The sequence below is a fragment of the Agelaius phoeniceus genome, chromosome 26 (assembly GCF_051311805.1).
Source record: "Agelaius phoeniceus isolate bAgePho1 chromosome 26, bAgePho1.hap1, whole genome shotgun sequence".
Classification (NCBI taxonomy): Eukaryota; Metazoa; Chordata; class Aves; order Passeriformes; family Icteridae; genus Agelaius; species Agelaius phoeniceus.
In genome coordinates, this window is record NC_135290.1 from 2,546,287 (window position 1) to 2,564,270 (window position 17,984).

At 54.1% G+C, this 17,984-nt stretch overlaps 3 protein-coding genes across 4 annotated transcripts; 2 read left to right on the forward strand and 1 right to left on the reverse strand.

Annotated features, from left to right (window-relative positions):
• Positions 1 to 145: 145 nt before the first annotated feature.
• Positions 146 to 6,261, forward strand: KLHL11 (kelch like family member 11). The gene is made up of 2 exons (XM_054649828.2): positions 146 to 666; positions 880 to 6,261. The coding sequence occupies exons 1-2, from the start codon at positions 164 to 166 to the stop codon at positions 2,474 to 2,476; spliced, it is 2,100 nt and encodes a 699-aa protein (XP_054505803.1). The 5' UTR covers positions 146 to 163; the 3' UTR covers positions 2,477 to 6,261.
• Positions 6,262 to 6,481: 220 nt separating this feature from the next.
• KLHL10 (kelch like family member 10) lies at positions 6,482 to 9,963 on the reverse strand. The gene is made up of 4 exons (XM_054649829.2): positions 9,482 to 9,963; positions 8,036 to 8,653; positions 7,451 to 7,600; positions 6,482 to 6,935 (listed from the first exon to the last, which is right to left on the reverse strand). The coding sequence occupies exons 1-4, from the start codon at positions 9,932 to 9,934 to the stop codon at positions 6,564 to 6,566; spliced, it is 1,593 nt and encodes a 530-aa protein (XP_054505804.2). The 5' UTR covers positions 9,935 to 9,963; the 3' UTR covers positions 6,482 to 6,563.
• Positions 9,964 to 11,438: 1,475 nt separating this feature from the next.
• NT5C3B (5'-nucleotidase, cytosolic IIIB) lies at positions 11,439 to 17,853 on the forward strand. 2 transcript variants are annotated; one of them, XM_077190812.1, is made up of 8 exons: positions 11,439 to 12,065; positions 13,067 to 13,136; positions 13,623 to 13,669; positions 14,085 to 14,170; positions 14,358 to 14,447; positions 15,418 to 15,580; positions 16,376 to 16,576; positions 16,813 to 17,853. In XM_077190812.1, exons 1-8 carry the CDS (start codon positions 11,454 to 11,456, stop codon positions 16,921 to 16,923), a joined length of 1,380 nt encoding a protein of 459 aa, XP_077046927.1. In that variant the 5' UTR covers positions 11,439 to 11,453; the 3' UTR covers positions 16,924 to 17,853. The 2 variants fall into 2 exon arrangements, with proteins under 2 accessions (XP_077046927.1, XP_077046928.1); XM_077190813.1 differs by lacking the exon at positions 13,067 to 13,136 and having other exon boundaries at positions 11,439 to 11,862; positions 11,967 to 12,065.
• Positions 17,854 to 17,984: the final 131 nt, after the last annotated feature.

The window sequence follows — 17,984 nt, forward strand, 5'->3', positions numbered from 1 at the left end:
AGTTAAGGGAGGCGGGCTCTCGTGGGGTGCCGCGCCGAGGGTCCGCGGGCTCTCGGCGGCCCCCGGGCGCTGCGCTGGCCGCCGCTCCCCTCCCGGCGCCGCCGCCATTGCCCGGCAGCGCACGCTCTCTCCGCCAGGGGGCGGTGCCGCGCGCCCGCCCGCCATGTCCGACAAGATGGCGGCGGCCGCGGCCTGTCCGCAGCCGCAGCCCGGTCCCAGCCCCGGTCCTGGCCCCGGTCCCGGCCCCGGTCCTGGCCCGCCGGCGGCCGAGGTGGAGCGCGGGACCCCGCGGGGAAGCGCGGCGGACGGGGAGGCTGAGGCGGAGGAGTTCGGGTGCCCGGCGCACTGCTCCGACCTGGCCTGGCGGCAGAACGAGCAGCGCCGCCACGGCCTGTACTGCGACATCACGCTGGCTTTCGGCGGCGCGGGCATGGCCCGCGAGTACCGGGCGCACCGGTCCGTCCTGGCCGCCGCCACCGAATACTTCACGCCGCTGCTCTCGGGGGGGTTCGCGGAGTCGCGCTCGGGTCGCGTGGAGCTGCAGAAGTGGAGCTCGGAGGGCGGCCCCGACCCCGACACGGTGGAGGCCGTTATCGGCTTCATGTACACCGGCACCATCCGCGTGAGCCCCGGCAACGTCCATGAGGTGCTGGAGATGGCGGACAGGTAAGTGCGACCCTGGCGGGGGCTGGCAGGGACCGGGTCACTGCAGCAGAGGATCGCACACTGGTTTGGGTTGGAAGGGACCTTAGAAGTTCATCTCGTTCCACCCCCTGCCATGGGCAGGGACACGCTCCACTATCCCAGGTTGCTCCAAGCCCCATCCCACCCGGCCTGGAACACCCCCAGGGATGTGTAACTCCTTTCTTTGTCCTTCAGGTTTCTGCTGACCCGGTTGAAGGATTTCTGTGGAGAGTTTCTGAAGAAGAAGCTGAACCTTTCCAACTGTGTGGCGGTTCACAGCTTGGCCCACATGTATTCCCTGAATCAGCTGGCCCTCAAAGCGCAGGATATGATCAGGAGAAACTTCCACAAAGTCATCCAAGATGAGGAGTTCTACACTTTGCCGTTTCACCTTGTTCGGGACTGGCTCTCAGACTCGGAGATCACGGTGGACTCTGAAGAAATCCTCTTTGAGACTGTTTTGAAGTGGGTTCAGAAAAACCCTGAGGAAAGAGAGAGGTACTTTGAAGATCTCTTTAAGCTGCTACGATTGTCTCAGATGAAACCCACGTACCTGACTCGCCACGTGAAATCCGAGCGGCTGGTGTCGAGCAGCGAGGCCTGTGTGAAGCTGGTGTCCGAGGCCGTGGAGAGCCATGCCCTGCGCTCCGAGAACCTGCAGTCGGGGAACCTGCAGCACTCGGCCTGCCCCGCCGCGCTGCTGCCGCGCTTCGGCCAGAACATGGACGTCATCATGGTCATCGGCGGCGTGTCCGAGGGCGGCGACTACCTGAGCGAGTGCGTGGGCTACTTCATCGATGAGGACAGGTGGGTCAACCTGCCTCACATCCACAACCACCTGGATGGGCACGCTGTGGCCGTGACAGAGTCCTACGTGTATGTGGCCGGCTCCATGGAACCAGGGTTTGCCAAGACTGTGGAAAGGTACAATCCAAACAGAAATATTTGGGAGCAGGTTTCCAACCTCATCACCAGGAAGCATTCCTTTGGCCTTACTGAAGTGAAAGGCAACTTGTACAGTATTGGTGGGCACGGCAATTTCAGTCCAGGCTTTAAAGATGTGGCCATTTATAATCCTGAGCAGGACAAATGGCTGAACCTGGAGTCGGCGCCAAAGATCCTGCGGGATGTCAAGGCTGTCTCCGTGGAGGACCGGTACGTGTACGTGGCCGCCCGCACCCCGGTTGACAGTGACAGCGAGGACGGGCTCAGGGCTGTTATTATCAGATACGATGCTGAAACCAGGCAGTGGCAGGACGTGGAATCCCTGCCCCTCATCGACAACTACTGCTCCTTCCAGATGTCTGTTGCCAGCACCAACTTCTACCACACGGCATCGTGCTGCCCCAAGAGTTACCCCATAGACAACGAGGAGGCCAAGGGAAAGATCTCCAGCAGGGCCTCGGATGAAATCCTGGAATCCTTGCCCCCCGAGGTCCTGAGCATTGAAGGAGCAGCAATTTGTTACTACAAAGATGATGTGTTTATCATTGGGGGCTGGAAGAACAGCGATGACATTGACAAGCAGTACAGGAAGGAGGCCTATCGCTACTGCGCCGAGCGCAAGCGCTGGATGCTCCTGCCCCCAATGCCACAGCCCCGCTGCAGAGCCACTGCCTGCCACGTGAGAATCCCCTTCAGGTGCCTGCAGGGAACACAGAGGTACCCCATGCCACAAAACCTCATGTGGCAAAAAGATAGAATCAGGCAGATGCAGGAAAGGCAGATGCAGGAGATCCACCGATACTCCCTGAGCTTACGGAGGATGCCGCGCTCCCAGATCGAGTGCTAGTGTCTGCAGTATCACTCCTGATGAGCCTAGGAAATAAACCCATTTGTTAGGCTTGATGTGTCTTTATAAGACATGAGGGTGTGGATTTGATTTGATGCAGAAAACCAGCATCTGTTGTGTACTGAAAATTCAGAAGCTCAGAAGTTGAGGGTGGGTGGGAATTGAGACACTCCATGAATCCAACAGTATTCCTTAATGACGCCCAGGGAAAAGCTGTAGCCTGTATCGGGCTGTGAAATGTCTCTGGGAGCATTAAGCCTGTTACTTCTTTCCTCAGATCTTTGGTTCCAAGGATTTCTGTAGAGTTAGTCTCTAACAGTTCTACTTGGAAAATCAAAGATCTCCCTCTTAATAATTTAGTGGTTACATTTGTGTGTGCTTGAAAGCACCTGTTTCATTTGCACTTATCTCTTGACATTCCTTTGATTCTCTCCTCAGTGACTAAACTTCACAGGATTGGTGTTGGTGTACTTGGCTTTCCCAAGCTGGAGGCAAATGCAATAGCTCTGTATGAAACAAAAGCACAATCTTTCTTTATGAAATTACTTCAGGATGTTTCTATGTGTATTAAATATTTTGTATTTGTGTGTTGTAGAGAGGCTGCAGAGTTTGTTTATAAAGGGATGATTGGTTGGACACAAAACACTTGCTAAAAGAGAGCTTGAGGCAGTGGATTTTTTTTCAGGTGTATTGCAGGTTTGAGTCTGTCTCTGACTCAAAAACTTGGGTCAGCAGCCTGAGCAAAGGAGTGACACCTGGCCATGAGCCACCCACCCACTCTGGTTGTTCAGTTCTGTCAGAGTGGATCCGTGAGAGTGGGATTATTTCATGGGAATACAGTGAAACCTGAGCTACTCATAGGTCTTTCCTCAAATGTTGCACGTTTTCATTCTAGTGAAAAGAGCCCCTGCTGTTCCCAGCCTCTCTCTGACAATCAGAAGCCTTTGCCCTCCCGTGCTGTCCCAAGGGGCTCCCAGCTGTGCTCATGCAGGGGGGAGAGCTGGGCTTTCAGAGTCTCCAGGTATCTGAATTTCCCCACTTGCTGTGGGCTGAGATTTAAGCTCCTTTAAACACCTTTTGGCATTTTGAGGTGGCTGCACTTGCAAATGCCCTGGTTGGCTCTGGATTGCTTCCTGCTGCACTCCCAGGGAACAGAATGTGGGACAGTCCCTTTGGAGTATCCCTGCCTCTCTGTCCCACTGAGCACTCCTTCTCCCCAGTCCAAGAAGCTCCAGGACCCTTTCATTTACCAACAGTTTCAGTGCATACTTCCTACCTCCTTTTCTCCCCATCCTTCCCTTCTTTTGAATGTTCCAGGTTTTTCCATGCAGTCTTAACTCAGGATCTTAGGGAAGGGAATGGGAGGAGTAACCTGGGTTTTACAAAATTTGTGTAGACATACCTTTCTGGAAAATCTGTTACTGTTCTTGGTTCATTGATGATTTGCTGGTGGTTTTGTTGTGGGTGAGTTCTTTGCAAAGAACTTTAAACCAATTTGGGATTTGTTTTGGTCTTAATTGTTTTGCTTCCTGAGCTGCTCATTCTCCTTTTCCAGTTCAACAGGCAACCCAGATCATATCTGAAACTTGGGGTAAGTCTTTCCACCACTCAGTGTGCAAAGGTTTCTCTGATGTGTACGTCCCTTAATGCTCCACTTTGTGGTTCGTGGGCCACTTTGATATCAGCAGCTTGTCTGTTTGTGAGAGAGTCTCCAGCCTCAGTTAAAGAAAACTACCAAACTTGAAATTCTGAACAGTTTGTCTAGGTTTACTCCTCTGTGGTAACCATGTTTTATTTTTGTGCCTGTTTGGTTGTTGGGGCAGGTGAAGTCGCACTACTGGCTTCATGCAAGAGGAAATAGGTGAGTTTAAGGTGATGTTTGCAGGTGACTGTTCCCAAACAGCTGCTGCAGGCTTGTAAGCTGGGGGTTGATCCATGGACTCTTGCAGGTCTGGCTGGAGTAGGGGCAGAATTTTGTGATAAAGTGCAAATGCCTCTGCTGCTGAATCCGTCAATGTAACAGCAGTTTGGGGGAGCTGATTTTAAGATACTTAAGAGGAGTTCATGTCCTCCACCCTGCTGAACCAGCTGGCAGGATTAAACAGGCAGTTGGAGAGTGGTAGGTCACCACCACAGCTCTCTCCAAGCTCTCTTGTAGTCTATCCTCAAATACAGACAATCTGTAGGGAGAAACACCAAGATGGTTCTTTCAGTTGGAATGGGAGCTGAATATTTAATGCGTGGCACTGTGCAACAAAGAGGCAAGAACAAACCTTGCAGTCTTGCATTTTCTAAGCAAAATTGATATTGCACTTCCCAGGAGGACTTTGGGCTGATGGACAAGCTGTGGCATTTACTCAAAGCACTCCCCTGGGAGCCAGTGTGAGCCCAGCCCCACTCCTGGACAGGTAACCCTTGTGTGCCAGCTGCATGCTGTGTGTGCCTTGCTGTCCCTCCATGTGCTTGGGGTGGGGTCTGGCAGCAGCACAGGCTGCTCTCAATGTTTGCTCTGCCAGTTTGGGATAGTTTTAAGCAGTTGGGGTTATTTAGCCTTGAATCCCAGTGGCACTGCTGTGGTTTGTGACTGATAGGTGAAATAGCCCATTGCATCACATGAGCTGGTGGGAGAATTGCATTCATGGCTCTGGCTGCAGTTTAGCCCACAAGCCTGTGAATCCATAACAGTTTCCTTGTGCCCTTGAACCACCATATCTTGCTGGGTGTTTATCAAATGATCCCATAAACAAAAGCCTGGGAATTCCTCACGTGTGTTTCTGGAGGCTGCTCAGCTGTCAGCAGGGTCCCAGTGTGTGTTCAGTAAGGGTGAGAAGGCTGACTGCTGCCTCACTGAGGGAAAAGGACTTTGGGGGGAGTTTTCCCCCTCCTTAGGACAATCACACCTCTACACCTGTCCTGATCCCTGCCACCAAACATGGGACATGTCCTGGCTTTCTGCTTTTCTTTGCCACCTGCCAGGTGGTAGTGGTCACTTTAGTAACTCCCAGGGGCCATATGTGTACATAATGTTTTATAACTACCTGGATACTCCATTAGTAGCCAGGGGTTGTGTTTTTAATGACTCCCTTGCACACAGTGGGAGTCCATTCCAGAGATGAAGCAAACATGTTACATGTGCTGTGAACAACTGTACCCAGCATTCTGCTTGACTATTGCAATGACATTTTTCTCCATTACAGTAAATATTAAAATCCAAACTCTTGGCTCATCTTTTGTGTTGTGAAATACCCTGGTGGCTGAAAACAATCCCAGTCCCAAGGAATTAGAACTTTTTATGTTCTAAATACAGCCTTGTAACAGGATGTTGTAACATCCAATGGGCTTTGAAAAGCAAGTGTAAAGCAAGTGGTCTGTGGTTTGGATTTATTTTCAGCTCTGTCCACCTTAGGCTGGGGTACAAGCCATCTCCCCTTTGACAGTCCTGGGTGAAATCTGATAAAACAGGTGCTCTTGAGGATCTAACCCTGTTACTAATATGAATGTAGAGTGTGGAACTAACGAGCTGTTTGATGACCATTAATAGTCAGATTCTCCTCGTGGGTCCATGTCACTGTGGGTTGCAGCAGCTCTGCTCTCCTGGCATATTAACAGAGGGACAGCAGTTTCCTGGGGAGCAGCACTCTTGTCCTTACCTGTGAGGTAAAAATGTGTGTGTCATAGGCCCTTTGAAACAGATCCTGCTGTCCTGTTCTTGACCTTAAATACACTGTACTAAAGTTTATTGTAAGAGGTGAATTAATGAAAATAAACCTTTTATTTCTCTAGCATTCTGTTGTGCTTTGATTTTTTTAAGTTGATCTGTAGGGTGTGGCTGATAACTCACATTGGGTAGTGCTGTTGAGTGAAAACTTGAACTCCTAATGATCCTTTTGGCCTGTTACAATTGTTTCTATTTTAGAACAAGAGAACATTCCCCCTTGCTGCCATGGGGACTTTATTACCTAAAAGAGAACTATTTACACAGGCATCCAGTGGTGGGATGCTCAGAAGACTTTATTAGATACGCAGAACTATTTACACAAGCATCCAGTGGTGGCTGATCACAACACTCCTAGCTAAGGGGAACTATTTACAACGGCGAGCTCCGAGTTGAGCTGGTGAACAAGATGTCCATGGAGGAGCTGTGCTGGTAGTAGTGTTGCCTGGCGATGTATTCCATGACATTGGAGAGTCCTGGCACCACGCAGCAGCTGACGGCGCTGCGGGTGATGCCCATGCTGTGGGCATCGTACCACTCGTTGGTGTCCTCCTCGTAGCACTCGGTGGCCACGGTGGTGCTGAACCCATTGAAGCCCCCCACCACGAACAAGAGGCCGTCCATCACCTCAATGCCAAAGTTGCTGCGTGGGTTTAGCATGGAGGGCACGGCGTGCCAGGCGTTGGCGATGGGGTTGTACGCTTCCACGCTCTGCAGCCGGCTGTTCCCGTCAAACCCTCCGACCTGTCAATGCCAAAGGGACAGAGCTTGGAAAGGGGCCTTTCCTCAGGCAGGTCCTGGCAGGCACAGTGAGATGGGAACTGCTCCTGCCTCCCTGGCTGCAGTCTGTGTGTGGCAGAGAGCACCAGATCTCTGAGCATGGCTCTTGCTTATTGCTCCCTGCTCTCCGAGGAGCTTTCCAAAGCACTTTGTGCAACTGTCAATTTTGACATTTCTCCAGAGGCTGGATGCAGTCCATGGAGAGGATACACAATGGATGAGCAGGCCCAAGTCCCTGCTCTGTGCTGCTGATGCTGTTGGCAGCGGCAGAAATTATGTTCTTTGCTGCAGCTGCTTAAACATTGCCAAACACCCTTTCTATACTCAAAAGCGTGTGATGAGTAATAACATTCTCAGGAAGTGCATCAATCATTCTGGCTCTGACTTCCCTAAACCTCACAGAAGCACATGGCCAGCCTGGAGGTGTGGGAGCTGCAGCCACCCAAAGGACTGCAGTGCTGGGTGGTGTTGGCCCTTACCGCGTACACCTGGTTCCCATACGCCATCACCCCAACTCCACTTCTCCTGCTGCTCATTGGGGCAATCAGGGACCACTGGTTTGTGGTGGGGTTGAACACTTCAGCTGAGCTGAGGCACTGATCACCATCAAACCCACCACAGATGTACACCTGGGGACAGGAGAGGTGGGAAAGTGTGAGTGGGGTGGTTAGACCCTTGGTAAGGAAACATGAATGGCGTAGCAGGATTTTTGGGGTGTTCTGTTTTAGAGTGGGAATGGTCTTGTAATCCTGGATTCAAAGTAGCAGCAGTGCAAAGAGTTGATGCCAGCAAGATTTCTACTCTTGGTTTTCCAAGCTGCATGAAGCAGACAGACCTGGTATTGCACCTACGGCCAGGAAAAGTGCTGTTGGGCACCAGGCTGGCAGCAGCTCTGGAAGAGTTTTTGTACTCCTGGTTACTGCCACACCAGGCAGGCTGCTTTATATCTGCAGCTCCAGGATTTAGTGAACTGTTACGAATTTTAGTGCTACGAATTTAGTGAAGGTTTATGTGAACTTTCTTCATGCTGCAACCCCACCTTCTCTTAGCTAGGGTTACTTTACCTTTCCATTCAGCGTGGTTGCGCTGGCGTCGCTCCTCTGCTCGTGCATGGGGGTGATCAGGGTCCACTGGTTGGTGTCTGGGTCATACCGCTCCGCTGTGTTGAGCCTCATGTACCCATCAAAGCCTCCCATGGCATAGATGAAGTTGTCCACAACGGTGACGCTGACGTAGCAGCGCCGTGAGTGCATGGGCGCTACCTGCTGCCACGTCTTCTGGAGCGGATCGAAGCGTTTGACGATGTTGAAATAATCCGTGCCATCGAATCCACCGATCACGTAGACGTGGCCTTTCAAATAAGCCGAGCCATGATAGGCAACAGGGCTCTCCTGCTCCCAGGGGATGTTCAGCCACTTGTCAGTGCGGCCGTCGTAGGTCTCGATGGCGCTGGTGGCGCCGCCGCCGCTCCAGCCCCCGATGGCAAAGAGGATGGCGTAGGGCAGGCGCGGCCGGGTGAGGGGGTTGGCGTTGACTGAGGAACTCTGGCCGTAGGAGTTCAGGTCGTAGATTTCGGACAGGGCACTGATGATGAGATCTTTGCAGTTGGCGTTGTCTCTCACGTACTCGTGAGCTTTGACGTTGTTCATGAAGTAGTCGGATTGTAGGAGTGCCAGTCGAACCTGAAACAGGCAAGGAGGAGGTTGGAGTGCTGACACTTGTTGCGGTGTGATTTTGTGGTTTGCCTCAGATACCCCGGGTTTCTCCCTGAAGATTCCTTCCAGGTGTGTCAATCAATCCCTTCCACACCCTGACCCCTGCTGAGCACTGTCTGTCAGTCCTGGCATTCCAGAAGGGCCTTGAGTGATTGGCAGATTCAAAGGATGCCCTCTACCCCTGGGGGGACATTGGGCCATCCAGCTGGCATTTGTCCCTTGAGACTCCCCCCTGTACCTGGTTGGTGGCTCCCTGCCCCTTCCCTGCCCCTCTCCCCGGGGTTAAAGGAACAGCAACCACGGGGTCAGGGAGCTCTGTTGGAGCTGGTGCTGCATTCAGAGGCCTGAGGGCCAGAATAAAGCTCTGGATCCAAACCCTCCATCAGAACCAACTCCTTTCCTTCACCATCACCTTAAAGCTTCTCTGCCAGAGGTAACCCCAAGGAGCCGCCCCTGTTACAGGGGGAAGCTCCATCCCAACACCACCAGAGCTCCTGCAGGCCTGGACTTGTCCCCACGTGCCAACTGCAGCACCCAGGCAGGCAAAAGTGTCTGTGGGGTGAAACACCACACACCCAGCTGGCCAAAAGTGTCTGTGGAGTGAAACACCACACACCCAGCCAGCCAAAAGTGTCTGTGGGGTGAAACACCACAGTGCCGCTATTTGGTTCAGCAGCAAGGCCAGACAAGCTCAGGCACGTCCTGTCCAGCTATATTGGTAATTATTCCAACAGATACTGATGGTTTCCCCCTCAGTAGCCTTTGGGGACAGCTCCAAAGCTGCGCTGCACCCACCTTGCTGAGCAAGCAGGCGATGTGCTGCCTCCTGTTCTGCGGGTCATGAGCGATCCACCTCAGCACAGCCTCAAACACGGCTTCTTCTCGCCGCACGTTAAGCTCATCCTTCTCAATGATGTGTGCCAGCTCCTCGGCAGAGAGGTCCAGGAACTCCTCGGACACCTGGGACACCTCCTCGAAGTGATGCAGGATGTACACGCAGGCAGCTGCGCGCAGGTCGGGGCAGTGGTAATAGTCAGTGAGTCTGCAAATGCCAATGCAATTCTCAAAGCACAGCCTGGAACTGAGGAACTCACAGCACAGGCTGACGATGCCCATGACATTGAACTGATCTGCTGCAGCCAGCAAACTCTCAACGTTGTCCTCTGTGATCGGTACTGTCCCGGTGTAGGCGTAATTGATGATGAGACCCATCATTTCAGCTGAAATGCCAGGGATTTGATAGACCATCTTGCCTGCGCTGTCCCAGTTGGTAAACAGAGTCCTGAAAACATGGTGTTGCTGTGTTAAACCCTGCCCCTGAATCCCCTGTGCTCCCCCTGCCCCCAGGGCACCAGTTCTGGCACTGGTAGGAGCCATTCTGGGAGGCCCCGAGGTTTATTGATTAATGTTTTACTTGCTGGTTTTTTGTTGTTTGAAAAAGGAGACACAGCCTCTGGAGCATACCAGAGCTGCAGGCAGCAGGGCAGGGGGTTTCAGCTGAGGGGAGCAGAGGGGCAGAATCCCCCCACTGCCTGCTGCCCATGCTGTGGGGGTGAGCCCAGGACAATGGGGGGTTTTTGGGAGCCAGGCCATGTTCAGCCTCTCACCCACCAGCACCCCAAGTCCTTCTCCCCAGAGCTGCTCTCCATCCTTCACCCCCCAGCCCAGACTGACACTGGGGTGGGGTTTCCCCAACCCAGGTGCAGCACCAACACTTGGCCTTGGACCCCAGAGGGTCACAGGGTGTGGGGAAGGCAAAGCTGCCCTGTGGCAGCTGGGCCAGGCTCCAGCCCTGCACTGTGTCTGGGGCTCCTCTGACACCACTGCCAAGAGCCACTGATGTGTGCATTAATCCTGGTGTTCAGGGAGGTGTGAGGACTATGGGAAATCACCTGGTGAGAGGTTCAGGGCAGGTGGAAGTCCTGGGGAAGTGCTGGGGCGGGGTGACCTCAGTCAGAGCAGACTGTTTGTCCCCATCCCCTTGCGTTTCAAGGACTGACCTGAAGTAGATACTGCAGCAAGAGAGGATGAGCTTGTGAGCCTTGAATTCCACCCCATCTACACTGATGATCACATCACAGAATCTCCCTTCCAGACGGAGTTCATTGGAGATGCTGCAACTCCTATCGCTCATCTTCCTCTCCATGGCGGAGGATGAATTTTTGCTAGGTGCCAAGCTATCCCGCACGTTGGAGCCAGAGGCAGTGGACCTTGCTGAGGTGTGTGGAGCACTCTGGTGTTGTCCCCAAACATCCAGCACTGAACCCCCTTGCTGGTTCTGGACTGTGCCCCATAATGACATCACAGATGCAGGGGTGACCCAGGCCCAGCATTCTGTGGTTGCCCCCAGGCCTTGCTTCCCTACATCCCGGGTTATGCTGGCTCCTGCACCTGCACTGTCCTGGTGGAGCAGAACCAGCCATGTGCTCGATCCCCTGGCAGCCCTTCAGGAATATTCCACTGCCCCCAAATGTGGGCAGGAACCACTGCTGAAGTGCCTTGTGCCACCCAGGAGGAAGCTGAGGTACAGTCCAGCTCGTGTCGGTGCTGTCACACACATTGTCCCTGCTGCTTTGTCACTGCTTTGTTGTGCCAGGGGAGGTTTAGGTTGTATATTGGAAATGTTGGGATTTTTTTTCCCCCGAATGGCCTGTTTAGCCCTGCTTAGCCCTGTCGAGGGCAGTAGTGGTGGATCCTCATCCCTGGAGGGGTTTAAAAGTCTTGTGGATGTGGCATTTAGGGACATCAGTTACTGGTGGCTTTGGCAATGCTGGGGAATGGTTCTTTGAGGGTTTCTCCCCCCCAGCGTTCTGTGACTCAGCGCTCTCAATGTGTGCGGAGCGGTTCAGTGCCGGGAACCCTGCGGGCACGAACGGAGACTTTTCTTTTATTTATTTATTTATTTATTTATTTATTTATTATTAAAAAAATAGATCTATTTTTAACATATCTCGCCTTCCCGGCTCGTCGCGAGGGAAACGCAACCGCCGCTCGGAGCCGCAGCGGGGCGGAGCACGGGAGGATTCTCCGGTTCTGCGGCCGCAGCAACCACGGAACGCGGCCGGAACGCGGCCGGAGCCCCGCCCGCCGCCGCTGGGCCCCGTTCCGGTGCCGGGCCCCGTTCCGGTCCCGCCCCGCGGCTGCGCGGCCCGGAGCGAGCGGAGCGAGCGGAGATGGTGAGAGCGGGGCTGCGGGCCGGGCCAGCGGGACCCGCCGGGGCTCGGTGCCCCCGGAGCTGGGGGGAGCCCGGGGCGGCACCGAGCGGGGTCTCTGCCCGCAGGTGCCCGAGCTGGGGAAAGCCACGGTCCGGATCCGGCAGCCCGAGCGAGTGCGGGAGATCATCCAGGCTCTCCGGGAGCAGGGGGTGGCCAAACTGCAGGTACCGGCCCCGCTGAGCATCCATGGCCCCTGCTCTGTCCTGTCCTCAGCCGCCCCTTCCTCATCCCCTGGCCCCGCTGGGCATCGCCGCTGCTCTATCCTTTGCTCTGCCGTCCTTTCCTCATCCCCCGGCCCCCTCGGCATCGCCCCTGCTCTGTCCTGTCCTCAGCCGTCCTTTCCTTGTCCCCCAGCCCCCTGGGCATCGCCCCTGCTCTGTCCTTTGCTCTGCCGCCGTTTCCTCATCCCCCGGCCCCCTGGGCATCGCCCCTGCTCTGTCCTTTGCTCTGCCGCCGTTTCCTCATCCCCCGGCCCCCTGGGCATCGCCCCTGCTCTGTCCTTTGCTCTGCCGTCCTTTCCTCATCCCCCGGCCCCCTGGGCATCCATCGCCGCTGCTCTGTCCTTTGCTCAGCTGCCTCTTCCTCATCCCCTGGCCCCGCTGGGCATTGCCCCTGCTCTGTCCTGTCCTCAGCCGCCCCTTCCTCATCCCCTGGCCCTGCTGGGCATCCATCGCCCCTGCTCTGTCCTTTGCTCAGCCGCCCTTTCCTTGTCCCCCGGCCCCCTGGGCATTGCCCCTGCTCTGTCCTTTGCTCTGCCGTCCTTTCCTCATACCCCGGCCCCCTGGGCATCGCCCCTGCTCTGTCCTTTGCCGCCCTTTGCTCGTCCCCCGGTCCCGGCCCGGCTTCTCCCAGCCTCGCGGGGCAGCGCCTGCGGCTGGAGAAGGAGAAGCCCCAGAGGAGAGGGAGTTCGGGGCTGGTGGCTCCCCCCGGACGGAGCTTTTGGCTCCCGGTTGTGAAACATGAACCGTGCGCCAGTCCCCAGCCCCTGCTCCGCCCAGGCGGGTGAAGCCGCTCCTCGGTGCCGATAAGAGCTGCGGGCTTTGGGAGGGTGCCCACGGGACATTGGTGGTGCTGGCTTCTCACGGGTGGCAGCACCTTGGGCTCGCTGTGATCAGTGCAGAACGCACTGGGTCACGCAGGGATTTGGTTTTCTCCCCTCTTCCAGGTCATTTCTGACTTTGACATGACGCTGAGCAGGTTTGGTTGCAATGGCAGGCGCTGCCCCACATCTCACAGTGAGTGGAAGCCGTTGTTTTTATTGCTGCTGGCTCTGTTTGGTTTCTATGTCTGTATTTGATGTGGCTCCTGTCATCATCCCCTGTGCCCTCCTCTGCCAAGCCTGGCCACCCCATCCTGTCCTCCCCAACATGGGTCTGGGCCTCACCGCAGGAGCCAGGAGCCAGCTCCTGGGCTGGTGCCTTCATCCACTGCCCATGGGCACCGAGGCTGCTGCCAGGGGCTCAGGGTGGGGGCCAGGGGCTCAGGGTGGGAGCCAGGGGCTCAGAGTGGGGGCCAGGGGCTCAGGGTGGGGGCCAGGGGCTCAGAGTGGGGGCCAGGGGCTCAGAGTGGGAGCCACTGCCTTGGCACCCCACAACGAGCCTGTGCTCAGGTCACGGTGTCACCACAGCTTGTGCTGGGAAGAGCCAGCACTGAGACATAAGGGAGTTGCTGTAGAAATTCTGTTTATGATTCTGTGCTGCATCATTTTGTTTTCTTTGCAGATATCCTCGATACCAGCCGTGTTATCAGCGAGGATGGCAAGAAGAAGGTGGGTGCTGTGTGTAAGGCTTGGTGGCTGTTGTACCTGTCACTGGGAGGTCACACTGGCTGCTGTGGCAGCTCTCCCACCTGTGGTGGCTGCCACAATGGAGTGAGAAAGTGTCCAGGCTGCATTGCAGCCAACTGTAACAGAGAAGTTAAAAAGGGAACTCGAATTTGCATGTGCAGCTGTGAGTGTTTCAGTTTGATAAGAGGAAGAAGGGGAGGGTTGTTTGTACCTGCAGCATTTGGGGTGAGGTGAGGGCCATCCAGGCTTCTGAGAGTTCCAGGTATGCTCACTGACAAGGTTTTGGTTGTGTTTAGGAAGAGCAATGCTTTGGAGAACTCCAGAAATGCTAGTTTTGTTTAGTTTCTTTAGACCTGATGTTCACTTTGTTCTTTTCCCTCTCTGTGTGACACTCCAGCTGAAGGATCTGCTCCACTATTACTATCCCATAGAAATAGATCCCAACCGGACCCTGGAAGAGAAACGTCCCCTCATGGTGGAGTGGTGAGTGCTCTTTGTGGTGATCTCAACCTTGTCCTGACAACCTCTTGTCCCTGAGGACTACAGGACATGGGGCTTGAGCCATCCCTGGCCTTGGCAGCGATCCCACAAGGTTTAATTGTTGTTTGTGACTGCTGAGGGCCCTTGCCTGGCAGCTCTGTCACTGCTGCCTTTCCCACATCAAACACAGGTGGACCAAAGCCCATGAGCTGCTGGTGCAGCAGAAGATCCACAAAAGTGACATAGCCCAGATTGTCAGAGAGTCAGAAGCAATGCTCAGGTACAGGCTGGGGGATGTGGTGCTGAGGTGTGGGCACATGGGGATGTGATGGTACAGGCTGGGGATGTGATGCTGAGGTTTGGGCTGGGGAATGTGGGCATCTTGGACACCTTGGCTGCCCACAGCCCTTCTCTCCTGCCCTTGTAGCCAGTGCTTTGCTCACTGCTCTCCAGCCATGTGCCAGCCGCCCTTGCTCACTCCCTGGGACTGAGTTATGACAAAATCAGAACACAAGACACAGCCTGAGCTCACTCCTTGGCTGCAGGCTGCTCCCTTCCTGCTCTGAAACCACTGCCCCTCTCTTGGGCCTTGGCAAGGGGCAGCTGAGGGGCTGGTGCTGGGCACAGCTCCCCATTTGCAGGGCAGGCTGCAGCTCCCTGCTTCCAGCAGAGCTGTGTTTTTTGCACTGGAGCTGCCAAGCCTTATGCAGGCCCTTGGCTCAGCAGCAGATCTCACCCACAGCACAAAAATGTTGTGCTAGAATTCATTGCTAAAGCTGATCTGGCAGCTGTGGCCCTAAGGCTGGCTCAGGGAGCTGGGCTCTGCCAGGTTGCTGCCAGCCTCAGGGAGGAGATGGCTTTTCATGAGCCAAGTTCTGCTCCTACATGGAATTGTACCCTGGCAGACTGGGGCAGCCAGAGGTTGTTCTGATCATCCTCCCAAGCAGTCTGACCTGTTCACATCTCCCGTGGGTGTGTGTGGGCAGGCTGTGCCCTGTGCCCCTGCTGTGCCCAGGGGGTGCCAGGCAAAAGGCTGGAGTGCTGCATGCTCCCACAAGCACCCACCCAGCTGCAGCCCCCAGAGCTCTGGGGCTCTGCACAGGGAAGGCCATGGGTGTGCTGGTGCCACAGAGAGCTCGTGCTGCCTGCAGAGCTTCCCTGTGTGATTCTGTGCTGGGCAGTGCTGGGCAGGAACAGGAACAGGGCACCACTGTGAGCTGGTAACACAGCCCTGTGCAATGCTGCTCTAGGGATGGCTTCAAGGAGTTCTTTGATCAGCTGCATAAGAACAGCATCCCCCTGTTCATCTTCTCTGCTGGGGTTGGGGACATCCTGGAGGAGATCATCCGTCAGGCCAACGTCTTCTACCCCAATGTCAATGTGGTGTCCAACTACATGGCCTTCAGTGATGAGGTGAGTTCTTGCCTTGCACCTGTGTGCTGAGTGGGTGAGCAGAGTGGGGTGGTGTGGTATTTTCTGGGTCCCCTGTTGGAGGGGGAAATGATGAATCTGAGTCCATATTCTTAGAGGGCTAATTTATATTATATTATATATTATATATTATATATTATTATATTATATTACATATTATATTACATTACATATTATATTACATATTATGTTACATTATATTATGTTAAATTATATTACATATTACATTACATAATATAATATAATATAATATTATATTATATTATATTATATCATATCATATCATATCATATCATATCCTATCATATCATATCCTATCCTATCCTATCATATATTACATTATATCATATCATATTTTATTATATTATGCTATACTAAAAAATACAGAGAAATCTATATCTACATCTATACTAAACAATAGAGAAAGGATACTGACAGAAGGCTTAACAAGATATTAATTAAAAACTCGTGACTCTTTTTTCAGAGTCTGACACAGCCTGACCATGATTGGTCATTAAGTTAAAACAGTTCTCATGTTGGATAAACCATCTTCAAACTACCTTCCAGAGCAGCAAAACACAGGAGAAGCAAATGAGATAATATTGTTTTCCTTTTTCTCTGAGGCTTCTCAGCTTCCCAGGAGAAGACATCCTGGTGAAGGGATTTTTCCAGAAAATGTGACAGTGACAGTGTGGGGCCGGGGCTGAGGACTGGGACGTGATTAACAATGACACCATGGGGTTAAGAGCTGTCTGTCTGTCTGTCCCCTGTGCTCAGGGAGTCCTCACACACTTCAAGGGGCCCCTCATCCACACCTACAACAAGAACAACTCCGTGCTGCAGGGCACAGGGTACTTCCAGCAGCTGAGCACCAGGACGAGCATCATCCTGCTGGGGGACTCCATGGGTGACCTGACCATGGCAGATGGTGTTCCCAGCGTGGAGAACATCCTCAAGATTGGCTTTCTCAATGACAAGGTGGGTGAGAGGAGCAGTTTAGTGCTTCCCTAGCAGCCTTCCCTAGGTGCCAGCAGGGAGGGGCAGGAGGCTGCCCCAATGATTTGGGTATGTGAGAGATTTCTATGAGCTCCTGTGGGGTGTGCAGAGGGACCTGGCGGTGTCTGCTGAGCTCCTGCTGTGTCTGGGAAATGCTCAGGGTGATTACTGACTCCTTTTTGGTCATCCTGACCCTCAGCTGTTGGTTGTTCTGGCAGGTGGAAGAGAGGAGGAAGAAGTACCTGGACTCCTATGACATTGTGCTGGAGAGTGATGAGACCCTGGACGTGGTGAACGGGATCCTGCGGTACCTCCTGGCTGAGACATGAGCTGGGGCCACTGTCCCAGCTCCAGCCACACAGCAGGCACTGGGCAGGCATGTCCTGCCCAGGACACAGCTGGAGGGGGCTGCTGCTGCTGGCTGGGCTCCATCCTGGCCTCACTGAAGCCCCCAGCCAGCCCTGGAGCAGGAGAGGTGAGGTGGAGGAAGCTTCTCCTCTCCCTTTACCCCAGCTCTGCCTGGCTCTGCAGTTCCCCACCCAGACTGCCTCTGTCCTGCTCAGGCTTCATCCCACTGGGAATTCAGCCCTGCCACCTCCTGAGGCCACCTCAAACCATTCCATGTTTCAGACAGAGATGTTCTGTGCTGTTCATTCCCCCCTCATGAGGGTGGAATGGAGATAATTTACCATGGGCTGAGGACAGACCCAGCTTAGATGTGTCACTGTGCTCCTGGCTAAGAAAACAAGTCTCTCTCTTGTCCTGTTTTCTGTGGGCTTCAAAGCTCTGGGGCTGATGCTGGTGGCCCCTGGGCTGATGTGGCCATCACATCACCCAGCCCCACATTCCCCACGCACACCAGCAGCTCTCTGGCCTCGTGTCTCAGCTCACCCGTCCTTCCAGCACCAGTACAGCTCTTACTGTGGAAATAAAACCTTTTCCAGCCGTCCCTGCAGGCCCCAGAGCTCGGCTGCTGCTGCTGCCCAAAGCCAGGAGTGAGTTTGTGTGCCAGGGATCAGGAGAGGAGGGGTGGGAATGGCAGAATTCCATTCCAAGGAGGGAGAGGCCAATGGCAGAATTTTGAGTTTTAAACAATGTTTTACCTGACCGTGTTTGTGTAATAAATTTCTGGGTTGATCCTGGGCTCTCAGAGCAGCAATAGGAAAAAGACCATTTTATTACTGTATAACCTCTGGTTACGTGGGACTTTGGGAAGAGCAGATTTGTTCTGTTTTGGAATAAAAACACAATTGGCTAAAGCTGGGTCACAGGTGGTTTGTAGACAGCACTGAGGGGCTGGAGCTGCTCTGTTCCCTTGGCTGGCACTGGCAGCTGCTCCCCATCCCCATCTCCATCCCCATCTCACCAGAGCCCCTCAGCCCTCACTGGG

What these genes read in the sequence shown, in the direction of transcription:
- KLHL10 (XM_054649829.2), bottom strand. Translation starts at nt 9,934, where the DNA reads ATGGTCTATCAAATCCCTGGCATTTCAGCTGAAATGATGGGTCTCATC. An exon ending in TCGCCTGCTTGCTCAGCAAG is followed by an intron (nt 8,654 to 9,481) that starts GTGGGTGCAGCG and finishes TGCCTGTTTCAG; the next exon opens with GTTCGACTGGCACTCCTACA. An exon ending in ATGGGAACCAGGTGTACGCG is followed by an intron (nt 6,936 to 7,450) that starts GTAAGGGCCAAC and finishes TGGCATTGACAG; the next exon opens with GTCGGAGGGTTTGACGGGAA.
- NT5C3B (XM_077190812.1), top strand. Translation starts at nt 11,454, where the DNA reads ATGCTGGGGAATGGTTCTTTGAGGGTTTCTCCCCCCCAGCGTTCTGTG. An exon ending in AGGGGGTGGCCAAACTGCAG is followed by an intron (nt 12,066 to 13,066) that starts GTACCGGCCCCG and finishes CCCCTCTTCCAG; the next exon opens with GTCATTTCTGACTTTGACAT. An exon ending in GCGAGGATGGCAAGAAGAAG is followed by an intron (nt 13,670 to 14,084) that starts GTGGGTGCTGTG and finishes GTGACACTCCAG; the next exon opens with CTGAAGGATCTGCTCCACTA.
- KLHL11 (XM_054649828.2), top strand. Translation starts at nt 164, where the DNA reads ATGTCCGACAAGATGGCGGCGGCCGCGGCCTGTCCGCAGCCGCAGCCC. An exon ending in GTGCTGGAGATGGCGGACAG is followed by an intron (nt 667 to 879) that starts GTAAGTGCGACC and finishes TTTGTCCTTCAG; the next exon opens with GTTTCTGCTGACCCGGTTGA.